The sequence below is a fragment of the Musca autumnalis genome, unplaced genomic scaffold, assembly GCF_047663935.1.
Source record: "Musca autumnalis isolate F117 unplaced genomic scaffold, ASM4766393v1 scaffold_1, whole genome shotgun sequence".
NCBI classification, from domain to species: Eukaryota; Metazoa; Arthropoda; class Insecta; order Diptera; family Muscidae; genus Musca; species Musca autumnalis.
In genome coordinates this window covers 157,096,940-157,109,913 of record NW_027411644.1, presented here as the reverse complement: position 1 = coordinate 157,109,913, position 12,974 = coordinate 157,096,940, and the positions used below count along the sequence as shown (strand labels likewise).

Sequence of the window (12,974 nt, the reverse complement as noted above, 5' to 3'; positions counted from 1 at the left end):
CCAACAACAATCTCATTTCCAGCTCTATCTGTTGCCGCAAAACCAATTATATTACTATTTCGTACTTTCCTTATACATAAGTACGGATTTCTTACATCTCATCCTTATTTCCACCCTAAAAACCAACTGGTGTCCCAATGCAGAATTTCTCGAAGAGAGTAACCGATTTGGTTCACATTTTCGTTCTAGTATGGACTAGGTTCAAAAAATTTTAAAGTTTTCGCAAAATTGGAGTTTTAGATCAATTAAATTTTTTTGGAACAAGTTTTCCTCACGGCATTATTTTTGGGGGACATGTCAATACTACCAGTGGCAATGGCCCAAAAGCTCCTATAAAGCCTGCCGACACCAAATAATATAACAAATTTGATATCCAATTTGGCCAAAACTTTGCACATCGTAAAATTTTCAAGTTGCAAGAGAATCTATGTCGGACAACAACTTCGGGTATCTCCCTCACAAATCTTAGGGAGGTACCCGAAAAAGACCTTAATGGGCACTTCGAGTGTATGATTCCTGGGTTTGTACTGAGCAAAAAGTCTACTAGGGCATATGTCTACGGTGAAAATCGAACCACCCGATTTTGACTTGAAAATTTTTTCTCCACGTTTTTCTGGATATTTTGGCATATAACAGCAAAACCATTGAGATTTTCGATCCAATGCTAAACAAACATTGCTGCCAAGACAATAATAAAGGACTCTCTAGTACATCGCAAAAACATTGGAACGCTCCTTCAGGCAGTTTTGGCCTTGAGACAGTGCACATTTTTCGGAAAATGTCGATAAATGACACTGAAAAATATGATAAATATTCAATCGTTCTGATGCAAAAAATATATCGTGCTGGGGTCATGGACAACGAAAATAGTTGGTTACAGTTGGTTCCTTTTTGTCTATTCGTTTTTTGTTTGTTTTATAACGGTAAATGTAGTGAAAAACTGGTTTTCTAAGATTTTCAAGTTTATACGGGAATAATTTTTTTCACAACGATTTTGATTGGTCTTATACATTTATCGTTCGAAGAAACTCTTATTTTTTTAAATAGGTTAAAAAATGGCTAAGTTATAATGGTTGAAGTGTGAAAAAACACAAAGCTCCAAAAAAATCCTTCTATGATCAACAATTTGGTCCTTAATGCAGTTTAAGACTACTTCACGGGTCGTATATTACAACTATACATTATAATTTTTTCACTAGGGGAAGTCAGTACATTCTAAAATATCGACCACGAAATTTCCAAATATTTAGGAACAACTCTTGCAATAAAGTTTTTAGTAGTGATTGTGGTATTTTTTGTTCCGAAATCTCGCCCAAGATGTATTCTTGCAATATATGAAGAATTGTGCTTTTTGTGTATTGTTTATTGGGTCCGTCTGTGGAATAACAAAAAATCATCAAACATTTACTCTAAAAACATCAAAAGCTTCTGTAATTACTTTCAAAAATGCTATTTACAATTAGGGATCTGTCCCTATGATAACTAGGTTCCCATAGGCTGAGGGTATTTTGCTGTCGACAAAGTCTCAGGGAATAGAGTGAATAGTTTACAAAAAAAATAATTTAAAAGACCTTGCTTGATATGGTAAAATATAAGTTATCAGCGGCATACTTCCCCCGTTATTTGCAATACATCATTTACGACACTCTGCTTGATTGATTCATTTTTATTGGGACAAACGAAGACAAAAAACCGATTCACTTTTTTCATCGTACCCAGCGACAGTGAATGAAATTGGTTTGATTTTTCACTAAACATACAATTGTAATTTGATGAAGTAATTAAGGGGTAAGAGAAAAGGCAAGACAATTCACCTTATCTAAAACTTGGCGGCATTTCAAATAACAAAATACTAATGGGACAAGTCAAAGAAATTCTATATTTTAAATACATTTAAATCTAAAGGTAACTATCATTTAGATAAAAATATAACATTAACAACAAAATTAATGGTCATACCAATGCTTGTACTAAAGGTCTGCACTAGACGTCTGATTTGCTGAGCGCAATATTTTAGCACCAAAGCTGCAAGTGATTCGAGTAAAAACAATGAAAGTCCCGGTCCACACTAGAGTAATTTCATGAAATAAATTTCATTGAAATATGCGTTCTTAGATCGAGTTCTCCATTACTACAATTTCATAAAATTACTCTAGATCGAATTCCATGATCTAAGAACGCATATTTCAATGAAATTTCGATCATGAAATTATTCTGGTGTGGACCGGGACAAACGATGAAAATGAATTCGTGCTCAAAGTGGGTCTTACTTGGAAATATCTTCGCGTCATGCACATTACACCACATCATATCCGAGAAAACACACAAGTTTGCGACACTGTCGGATGAATCAAGTAGATAGTGCTTCCTAATCTTAAACCTTCAGCACAAAACTGAATGTGGTTCAAGTAACACCCGGTCCAATGCTACTTCATGTCACATCGAACTTGATTTTCCGCATAGGGTGGCATGTTTTACTTGGAAATGTCTTGGTGTCATAAATCAGAATATTTCTAATATATGGTTTGGTAAAAATCGTATATGGGTGAATATTGCGAAAAGACTTGTTTTTGGGGACGAAATCGACAAAGTGCGAAAATGGGTTTAAATAAATATTTTCGGCTTATTCTGTTTTAAAAGACAATTTTATGCATTAATTAGCGATGGGCCATTTTTGGTCCATGCCACTGTAATGATGGAATGTGATTATTCTTGGATTTAAATGTGGAAGTCTTCAAAATTTGTTACAAAATATAATATAATTCAATGAAGGCTTAAGAAATGAATACACCATTACCATAAATTTGGAAATTATAAAATAATTTTCGGGAACATGGACAAAAAACACTAAACACTTCAGCAGTTCTCAAACAACTGACTATATTTTTCACTTCTGTCGATTATCTTTAAAACTAACTAACTAATTGTCGTTACATTGACAGATTACAGTGGCGGCCATATAATTAAGAACGACATCGTACTAAAAAGTATTTGACTTGCTACGTTCCAAATATTTGAATATTTATATGGAACAAAATTTGTAAATAAAGTACACGGTAAGCTCTTTCAAATAAAGCCAAAACATGTTTTAAATCTCCCTCGTTTATACGAAAGAAACCACGATTTATTAAAATAGTCATAAATCGACCTGGCCACATAATTAAGAACGATATAAGTAAAGGTTACTTTAAGGTAATTTTCATACACAATATGTGAATATATCGTTACGTATTTTAGAAATCGGTTACTTTGATTCATTTTTAGTATCAAATGTCCTTCAATTGTACATATTACTGCGTCTAAGTTTGATAATTAGGGCATACCTAACGTTTTCAAAAATTTGCCCATAATTTGACGAATTTATTTTATTTTTGGGATCTAAAGCCACAGTTTTGGGTTGCTCTCATTCCCTCGATGACGCTCTAAACGATACCCTGTGATTGTCGTTCCATAGTCGGCGCTTACTTACCCTAAAATTGGCTTTTATCCCACTTCTTTGAGTCCTTTACGAGGGAATTGTCTGGGAAATAGTTTCGTAAGAGCCATTTCCACCTTATAAAGCAGTAGGATTGTTGTCTGAAGGTAGTAGACAGGAAATGAAACAATAATATAAGGTCTATACAAAAATTGGAAGAATTCCACACCGAATATAACCTTAATTAACATAATGTTTTGAATGCTCGAATTCCACAATAATTTTGTGTATGTACATCAGACATTAGTTTATACAAAAATTGTATTTTCATCCATAAAAATTATTGATTTGACTGGTTTTGATATTAATATGAGCTTCATTGATTAAAAAGTCTTACATAACTATGCCTACCACACCCACAAAGACATTGTGCAATGAAATCTTTCAAAATATTAAACCTTTCATTTTTGTTCGGTGTACCGTTAGGCCAATTTTTTGTACAAAACGAAATTATTTTTTTATTTCCTGTCTACTATCTGCAGACAACAATCCTGCCGATTTATAAGGTGGAAATGGCTCATACGAAACTATTTCCCAGACAATTTCCTCGTAAAGGACTCAAAGAAGTGGGATAAAAGCCAATTTAAGGGTAAGTAAGTGCCGACTATGGAACGACAATCACAGGGTATGGTTTAGAGCGTCATCGAGGGAATGAGAGCAACCCAAAACTGTGGCTTTAGATCCCAAAAATAAAATAAATTCGTCAAATTATGGGCAAATTTTTGAAAACGTTAGGTATGCCCTAATTATCAAACTTAGACGCAATAATATGTACAATTGAAGGACATTTGATACTAAAAATGAATCAAAGTAACCGATTTCTAAAATAAATAACGATATATTCACATATTGTGTATGAAAATTACCTTAAAGTAACCTTTACTTATATCGTTCTTAATTATGTGGCCAGGTCGATTTATGACTATTTTAATAAATCGTGGTTTCTTTCGTATAAACGAGGGAGAATTAAAATATGTTTTGGCTTTATTTGAAAGTGCTTACCGTGTACTTTATTTACAAATTTTGTTCCATATAAATATTCAAATATTTGGAACGTAGCAAGTCAAATACTTTTTAATACGATGTCGTTCTTAATTATATGGCCGCCACTGTATATATAAACAAAAAACGCGTTTAAAGCATTTTTTCTTAACAAACACATTGGCGCTCGGGAAAGACAAAAAAATAGGGACACGACTAAAATGTCTCAAAATCATAATTTAAAAATAAAATTATATCTATGAAACTAAATAGACGTACTTCATTTATATAATATATTTTGAAATATTAATGAATATCAGTGTGTTTTGAGCACAAAACGAATGGGAACACGCCACGGTAATGAGTATTTGAACTTTGCGACCAATTTTTCATATAAATATGTAGAATATTTTATTTAGATTTTCGAGTCTCGTTTAAGGACATTTTGTTTTAACTATTCCGTTACTAAGAATTTAATTTTTTTCAATATTTTTAACCTTAAATGCGTCGGGACACAGAAACAAGTCTTTTCGCAATATTCACCCATATACAAGTATTTACTTATCTTGTCGATGTCGACACAGCATGTTTTGACTTGGTCTGAGAAACAAGTGGCTTGTGCATACATTTATTACGTACACACGTAATGTTTAACAGACATGAGTAAGACAAAGTAATTTTTGTATAATGATTAAAATATTTAATATTCGTACACATTAACAAATGCTTCTGTATTTGTTAAATTGTATGGTATTAGTGTTTTGTGTTTTGATTTTGAAATCTTATCTTATCAGGTTCACTTTCCAATCACCTGAAATAGCCAAGCAAACATTTTAGTGTTGCTTTGATTTAATGAACCACTCCAAAATAATAATTTTGTTAAGATATTGATTTAAAATATAAAAGGCCATATACGGCCTATACCAAGAGAAATGTTGTGTATACATAGATTAAAGTTCCAAGATTTGTATGTTATATGTTATATAATTTACATAGCATAAAAACAACCGATGGCAATCATCTGCACTTTTATTGTTTTTTTTCTTATTCCAAAATAAAATCCATACCTAATCACTATGTTCACTGGTTTATAATGAGAATAAAATCCACCCCTCTTACCTTTGCACCAAATTTAATCACATACAATTACTTATCTCATACCTTTGTCATACCACGATAAAGACTTCGTCATTTCTTAGCATTATCTATTTTCGCCTTTTATCAATTCTTAAAGTCAAAAGTTAACATAAAAAGTCTTAACAAAGTATTCAGGGGTATAAATCATAATTGATTTGTGTGTCATACTTTCTACGACGGTACGTTCTTATCACAAACCTAACATGCCGTTCTAGAAAACTAAAACAAAGTCAGTAACAGTTTGGGTGCCAAACATGTAACAACATTTTAACTACAAAACATAAATAACTTAAGTCCATCATTATTAATAAGAAACACTCATCGCGACAAATGCTAAAGGATATAGAGAGGAGTAGCGGTACCTTGTGAACCGCTGAATTATGTGTCATTAGCACAATACTTGAGAAGTTCGTCGAAGTTATATACCATCATCATCAGTGTAATTAAAATTCAACATGGATTTTTTTTTTGGTTCTGAGCTACTTTAAACATGAAATTGCTAACCAATTCTAAAAGGATTTGCGTAGCTTCAATTAACCCAGTTTTTACAGAGCATGTAACACGCTTTCAACATTCCCTGCATGTTCAATTGATTTATGCACATTTTAATACATATTCCACAATTTACATGTAAATAACGTCGTTGGTTCTATTTTATAATTTCAGACTCCTTGCTAAATTACCTGGTTACTTACAACATGGGAATTGAAATGATTTTTTCACACGCATCGCATACGAAAAAAAAAACTAAACATGGATTGTAATTTGAACGCTTTCAAATGCGTTTATGTTCTACATCTACCCTGTAGATCCGAATTTGTTCTGATATTTGAATGACAAATTCGGTTCTAGAGAGGTTTGTGTGGTTCAGGATACAACGAAATATACACAGCGATGTATTGAATGTGAATAAATATTAAAGTGTAACCCATATATTGTGAACCCATATATTGTTAAATGTGTTAATTTCGGCATAGTAAAAGTTGTGTGTTCAAATTTTTTAAAATGAAATCAGTGTTTGTAATATTGAGATGCATGTATAATTTATAAAGGAATTTCATATTGCTTAATTTCGATCCCTAATACATAAAAAATAACATCAGTATTTTAAATTATGGGAATTTCGCATAACCCCACACCCTAAATTATTTGTTGAAAATTGCAATGATATTCACAGTGATATTTTTGTTGATTTGTAAAGAGGTGCGTAATAATTAACAAATTATAGTGCAATTTATGGAAATGTGTTATTTCAAACCCAAATTATTGTAAAAAAAGTAGTTTCAACAGAATATGCTTGAAATTAAACACAAACTGCTTAATTTCAAACAAAAAGTTTTACGAAAATTGCAAATGCAACAGAATGTGCTTAAAATTAAACACAAACAGTAGTAAATTCATTTTCCCACAAAAAGTGTGTATAATTCACGCAGAAAAACAAATTGAAAGAAAAACACGTCTTGCTCGCAGTTCTTTGTACGTAGCGGACAAAGGATTGTGAAGACATTTGCTCTGTTCCAGAACCTACAAGAATCTACAAGTTTTTACCACGATACAAATTTGTCCTTTATGTTATCTGAAAAAATAGTAAAAATTAATAGATTCTTGCAGTAACGGCCTCGACACATAAGAAACATGGCATTCTTGCTGAAGTCATATCTGATAAAAGACCAAGTTCGACCTAATAAAACGATTTCAGAATCACATTTGAATTAGGCCGAACTTGGTCTTTAGTCATTTACCAGATATGACTTAAGCAAGAATGCCATGCCTCTTATGTGTCGAGGCCTTAATGGAACAGACCAAAAAATTTTTAAATAAATCACATTTAAAATAGGAAGTAAATAGAAATATCAATAAACAATTTTGTAAAAAAGTGCTTAAAACCTGAAAAAGTGTAAAATAATCTTTAATGTCATAATTTTAATTATCATAAAAGTTTAGAAGTCTGCAGCCAGATTGTGCTCATATACTACATAAGTGGAATAAGTTATGTTTTTATATATAAAAAACAATTTTCTCTCCGTTATCAACATGTAGTTTTATTAAACGCATTCAGAAACTTTGTATACATTTGAATACTTTTGCATACATTTACACACAAAAGTGCGTAAAATTACAATAGATTGTGTCTTACATCGCAACTCACATGTGTAAAGTTTCAAACACATTTTGCGTAAAATCTTACAACAACAAAACTGTTGAAAATTACGCATTTTTGTGTCGCATCTTGTTGCCTATCATTAGGTCTGTACGATAACCCAAAAGTTTGTACAAATTTGCACAAACTTTTACAAAATGCTGTTCGATAACAAACTTGTAAAGTAAAAGAGAGCGAATTTGGAGACAATAGTGAGAGAATTTTGGAGAGCTTTGGAGAGTTTTGTTTACAAGTTTTTGCAAGGAAAATTTTTCTTGTAAGAACTTGCAAGTTTGACAGCTGATTTAAATTCGAATGTTTTGTGGCGGACTTCTTGGCAAAAACATAAACAAACGTTTGGTCATTAAAATAAATAGAAATAAAAAAGGGAAAAATTATTAAATAAATTATGGAAAACGATAATGTAAATAAAGTAACTTATTTTGTAGTTTGTGGTGACTACTTTTTTATTTTATTATTTATTTATTTAATCTTTTCCGCCATCATCTTCTTCTTCAAATCACCTGACTTCTTGCTAATTTTTGCAAATTGCTGTTCGATAACAATCTGCAAATTTTTAGCTTCGAGAGAGTAAAATTGGTGGAGAGACGTTACTGAGAACTTGCTGAGTACTTGCAAGTACTTTTCACTTGCGAAGTTATCGAACAGACCTAGTATCACATTAAAATTCAACATAAAAAGTTTAGAGAGCCAGTTTTTTGAAAAACTTAAACACCGAAAACTTTTGCAATGTACTTGTTTGGAAAGGGATACAACACTGCAAAAATGCCACAAATTCTCATTCAAATGAATTCACATTCTTTGTGAACAATTTTTTGTTTCAATACAAATGAGAGAATTTATGAAGATATTTGGCGTGTCCGAAACTATAGACTTTTCTGCCTTATCTGAAAACTCATCAACTACCTCCCACCTGTTTTACAAATTAAAACCGAAATTAAGCAGAATTTCTTTAAAAATAATATTTATTTATTTATTGGTTTGTTCCTACACCACAAGATATGGATCTTATAAATTACAGTGATAAACACTCTACTACAAACAAGTAAGACAAAGGAAAATTACACATTTTTGTGTCGCATCTTTATGCTGTTGTTAGGGAATTTTCGTGAAAATTGACCTTTGGCCCCATACAAATTTCTATGGAAACAAAGATCGCTAGGTTGGCACGGGTTAACCTTAACCGAACGGCATAAAATGTCATATATAAAGTTGTTGGATTAAATGGAAAAAATTTGGGGGGTAGGATTTCCAAAAAAAAAACAATTTTTATTGTTTTGGGTCATATTTCTACTTACTAAAAAAGCACCTGTTTACATTTTATTGGCATTTGTATTGAAACGGAACAAATGAAAATTTTATTTGACTTGATATACACATGTATATAGAAATAGGACTGAACTGGAACACCTGTCGATTTGAATGAATAATTGGAATTTGAACAAGAATTTTATTAATCAATTATATTTAAATAAAATGAAAATATAAATAAGACTAATATTATTGCAATTTACTGCTCAGTTACCAATTGATTGTAGAACAACAAAATGAGATTTCACATCGCTGTAGGGTTTGGTATCATTTTATTAGTCGCCTTCGTAAATGCAGGCCTTATTGAGCAAACACGAAAACTCATTGATATGGTGATTGAGGACGAGGCTGTAAGTTGTTCGACAAATGTAGCAGAATCGTGATTTCCTTAAATATATTCATTGCTATTTTCAGCATGATTTAGATTCGGATTGTTTTTATCAAATTAAAGACGTTCTAATAAAACAACTTGAAATTGCTGGGGCGAAAAATGTTGAGAGAGTTGAAAATGATACGCCGGTTTTCAAAAATGGTCTTCGTTTAAATATGGAAAATTTTATTAAAGAACTATTACCAAAAACTATGGTATGTTTACGTCTGATTTTATTTAATTTTTATTTTTACTAAAGTGATTTGATTTTTTTAATTCGATTTAGGTTACGGCTGGTGACGATTGCTTGCATCTCGTTCAGAAAACACTTAAAAAAAGCATAAAGGCTAGATTTTTGGATGCGTTTAAAAAAATTGATCCTTATTTTGAATAATTTTAATAAAAAACATACAAATTATGTTGAATTGAAACACTTTTTTCTGCAACTGAAATAGAAACTCAATCATATAATGTGTGTTATCGTACTCAAATCTTGTAAAACATTTTTAAAGAAAAAAGTGTGAAATCTACCACACACAATTCTTATCTGTGACAATGGCTGAATAAGCATACTGGACGTTTTATTTAGTTATGAGGCGGATGGTCCAACAAGATCGAGATTTTGTTACTTTTTGTCCAGAGGCTGATTTCGGTGATGTTGAATGTCCATGGGTTCGGATCCGGCTATTTGACTGAAAGTCCACATTGAAATACCGGTTTAAACCCGGTTTTACTGAACCGATTGCAACAATAGCGTTGGAAAGTCTTGGTAATACCTATCTCATGGTATGCTTATTTTAAACGATTTGATTGTATTTACGACTTATTTCTCCATTTGTGGCTGCTTCTCCTCAGCTGCGATAGATGGGGGATGTTCTCCGATAACCGCATTCACACGATAGTGTTTATGGCATCTGCGACTGCATCCGTATGAATGCAATTTAAATCTGCTTGATAGGCTGCTTGATCTAGGGGTTCTCTCTTGTAATGTTGGATCTCTCTTTTTAGATCATGAAGATCCCTCTTGACATGTCTGGGTGGAGGGTCCTATCCACCATGTGATGATTATGCCGTCGCATAGTTTACCACAGACCGACCTATCACGTTATACTTGGTCAACAAGGCTTCTTTATCTGCACTGCAAGTGCTGTCGGCTAGGGACTTGCCGCAGATAGCTGTGGCATGCGCGGACGGCATGAACATGCTGTTGAAAGTGATCCCTAGAATTTTGGGGTTGTTTGTGGTCGGAATTTTTCTACTATGACATCAACTCTGTTCTCACCTCTGCCGTCCATGTGGCGGATATTTGGATATTCCTCGCGTGGAAGAACGTGATTAGATCAGTGAAATATGAGTTCAGCCTTTCACAAATAATATCAGGGATCGTACAATCATCCGCATACGTTCGGAATGTCTTCTGGAGGGGACGGCGGAATAAAGGAGAGGTAGAGGTTAAACAGTTCCGGAAATATCACCCCACATTGTTCCTGAATTCCAGATATGACTGGCACCCACATATCAACCTTTCAATCTTGGCCGGCGAGTTGTCTGTTCGAAGTTCTCAAACAGCGTGGAGAGCTTGGCAATATCAAGGGCTATTGATAAGTCAAGCGCCACCATCACTGTTCAATCAGGCCTCCAAAAATGACATTTGGCACGAATAAAATCTTTTGCAAACATGGCATCGATGCATGTCCAACGTACTTTGCATCAATGCTAAAGTGTGATGTTCTGCACTTATTGACAGGGTTTTGTTTTGAAATACATTCCTCTAAAGTAGGAAACAATTTTTCTTATTTCCCCCACAGAAGTTTTATTACGTTTCCCTGTTACCTGAACCCTAAATATTTTCCGTCCATTACCAAAATAAAAAGCTGATTCATCTTTCTCTGGGATCTAAAATTCCGGTTAAAAATGTTCAAGAAAAAAGGACGAAAGTGGCCTCGAAGTTGGTTAGATGGTTAGAAAGATGGAATGTTCTACAAAAACGGAGATATAAAACACTTTTCTCAAGCATTAACTCAAAATTGATCTTCGGTGAACTTTTACTTTTGGTTTTTAGTACACCTAGAAAGCACTAGCATCCCCAAAAGGATTTCTTCCCTCCACAAACCTTATTGCACAGCATTATTAATGAAAAGACTGTAGTCACGGCAGGGGGCGGACATGGGATACCCAACTAGAAGAAGTGAGTTATAGACTTAGTAAGGTTGGCTAAGGTCGATGGAAGTTTTTCAGTCGAAGTGGAGACCACTGTCGTGCCAGCGATGAAACCAGGAACGTCTAGTATCCAGATGGATTATATATCGGCCGCAGCCGGTAGCCTTTCGAGTCAGGCTACTATTAAGATGGGAACCTCGAAAAAAGAATTGTTCAAGAATGGTGTTCGGTTGGCTAAAGAGAAGAGAGCATACCGCAGGTTGAAGCACAACTTTAAGCGGAAACCTTCAAAACACCGAAAATCCGTAGGGACCCTTCTATGGGGGCTATATGAAGACGTGGACCTATTCAGAAAAATGTTTGTACTCCCAACGAAGACTAAATGCCAAATTGAAGTCATTTTGATTTGATATTGAGGCCACAATCTTAGAAATACCGAAAATCGGGTGGTACCCTTCTATGGGGGCTATATGAAAACTTGGACCTTTACTCATAATTCTCTTCTGGAAGACTATATACCCCGATGGACGACTAAATATCAAATGGCTAAATATCAAGTTTTGCCTTTTTAGGCCGAAGGCCATTATTTGTGAGATTTTTAATTAGTTTAATTAATTGAGCAATATGACCTAAGGAGCCAGTTTGGTTGGATATTGAGGACCCAACCGTCAAAATACCTAAAATTTGTTACCCCCAACGAAGACTAACTGCCAAATTTCGCCTGCCATTTCGGTGGGATATTAAGGCCACAACAATCAAAATACCGAAAAATCTGTAGGTGCCTTTCTATGGGGGTTATATAGAAACGTGGACCGATATAGCCTATTTTCAATACCAAGTATCCTAGAAGTAATGGAAACATCTCTGCCAAATTACAAAGCCGTATCTTATACAGTGCCTGGCATAATTATTTTAACAAGTTTGACAAAATGGTGTGTTTGGTATTTTACCGTATTAGTCTTCTTCAAAAATATGAAAAATATTCTGGCTAATCCTTTACTAGAGTACTTAAAATTAGTAATAAATTTAATCAATTCAAATATACCCTTGCACTTTTGTAATGGAAATAAAAAGTCACTGCGTGGCATAAGTATTTTGACAAAATTGTTCTATTGATTTTTAGACCTCAACAATTAAGTTTAGATTTGTAATTCTGCTCTATTTAGCGGAGAGCAACGTCTGTAATATCACATTTTCTGCCTAGATCGTGCATATTTACAGAGTTTCCAGTATTTTTATACTTATTCGTTACAAAATAAAAAGATAACTGCAGCAATATCTAATCATTAGTTACACTTATCACCAAAACTGTAATTTAAAATTTTTGACAACAACGTTCCCCATTTAAATTTAAAATCTAGTACTGTCAAGTACATTTT

General features: G+C 33.4%; 1 protein-coding gene across 1 annotated transcript; it reads left to right on the top strand.

The window, feature by feature from the left end:
• The first annotated feature begins 9,276 nt into the window (after positions 1 to 9,276).
• LOC141390922 (uncharacterized) lies at positions 9,277 to 9,859 on the top strand. The gene is made up of 3 exons (XM_073963853.1): positions 9,277 to 9,415; positions 9,480 to 9,650; positions 9,722 to 9,859. The coding sequence occupies exons 1-3, from the start codon at positions 9,302 to 9,304 to the stop codon at positions 9,827 to 9,829; spliced, it is 393 nt and encodes a 130-aa protein (XP_073819954.1). The 5' UTR covers positions 9,277 to 9,301; the 3' UTR covers positions 9,830 to 9,859.
• The last annotated feature ends 3,115 nt before the right edge of the window (positions 9,860 to 12,974 follow it).

Coding starts and splice junctions, on each gene's coding strand:
- LOC141390922 (XM_073963853.1), top strand. CDS start 9,302: ATGAGATTTCACATCGCTGTAGGGTTTGGTATCATTTTATTAGTCGCC. Junction 9,416..9,479: donor TGGTGATTGAGGACGAGGCT/GTAAGTTGTTCG, acceptor TGCTATTTTCAG/CATGATTTAGATTCGGATTG. Junction 9,651..9,721: donor AACTATTACCAAAAACTATG/GTATGTTTACGT, acceptor AATTCGATTTAG/GTTACGGCTGGTGACGATTG.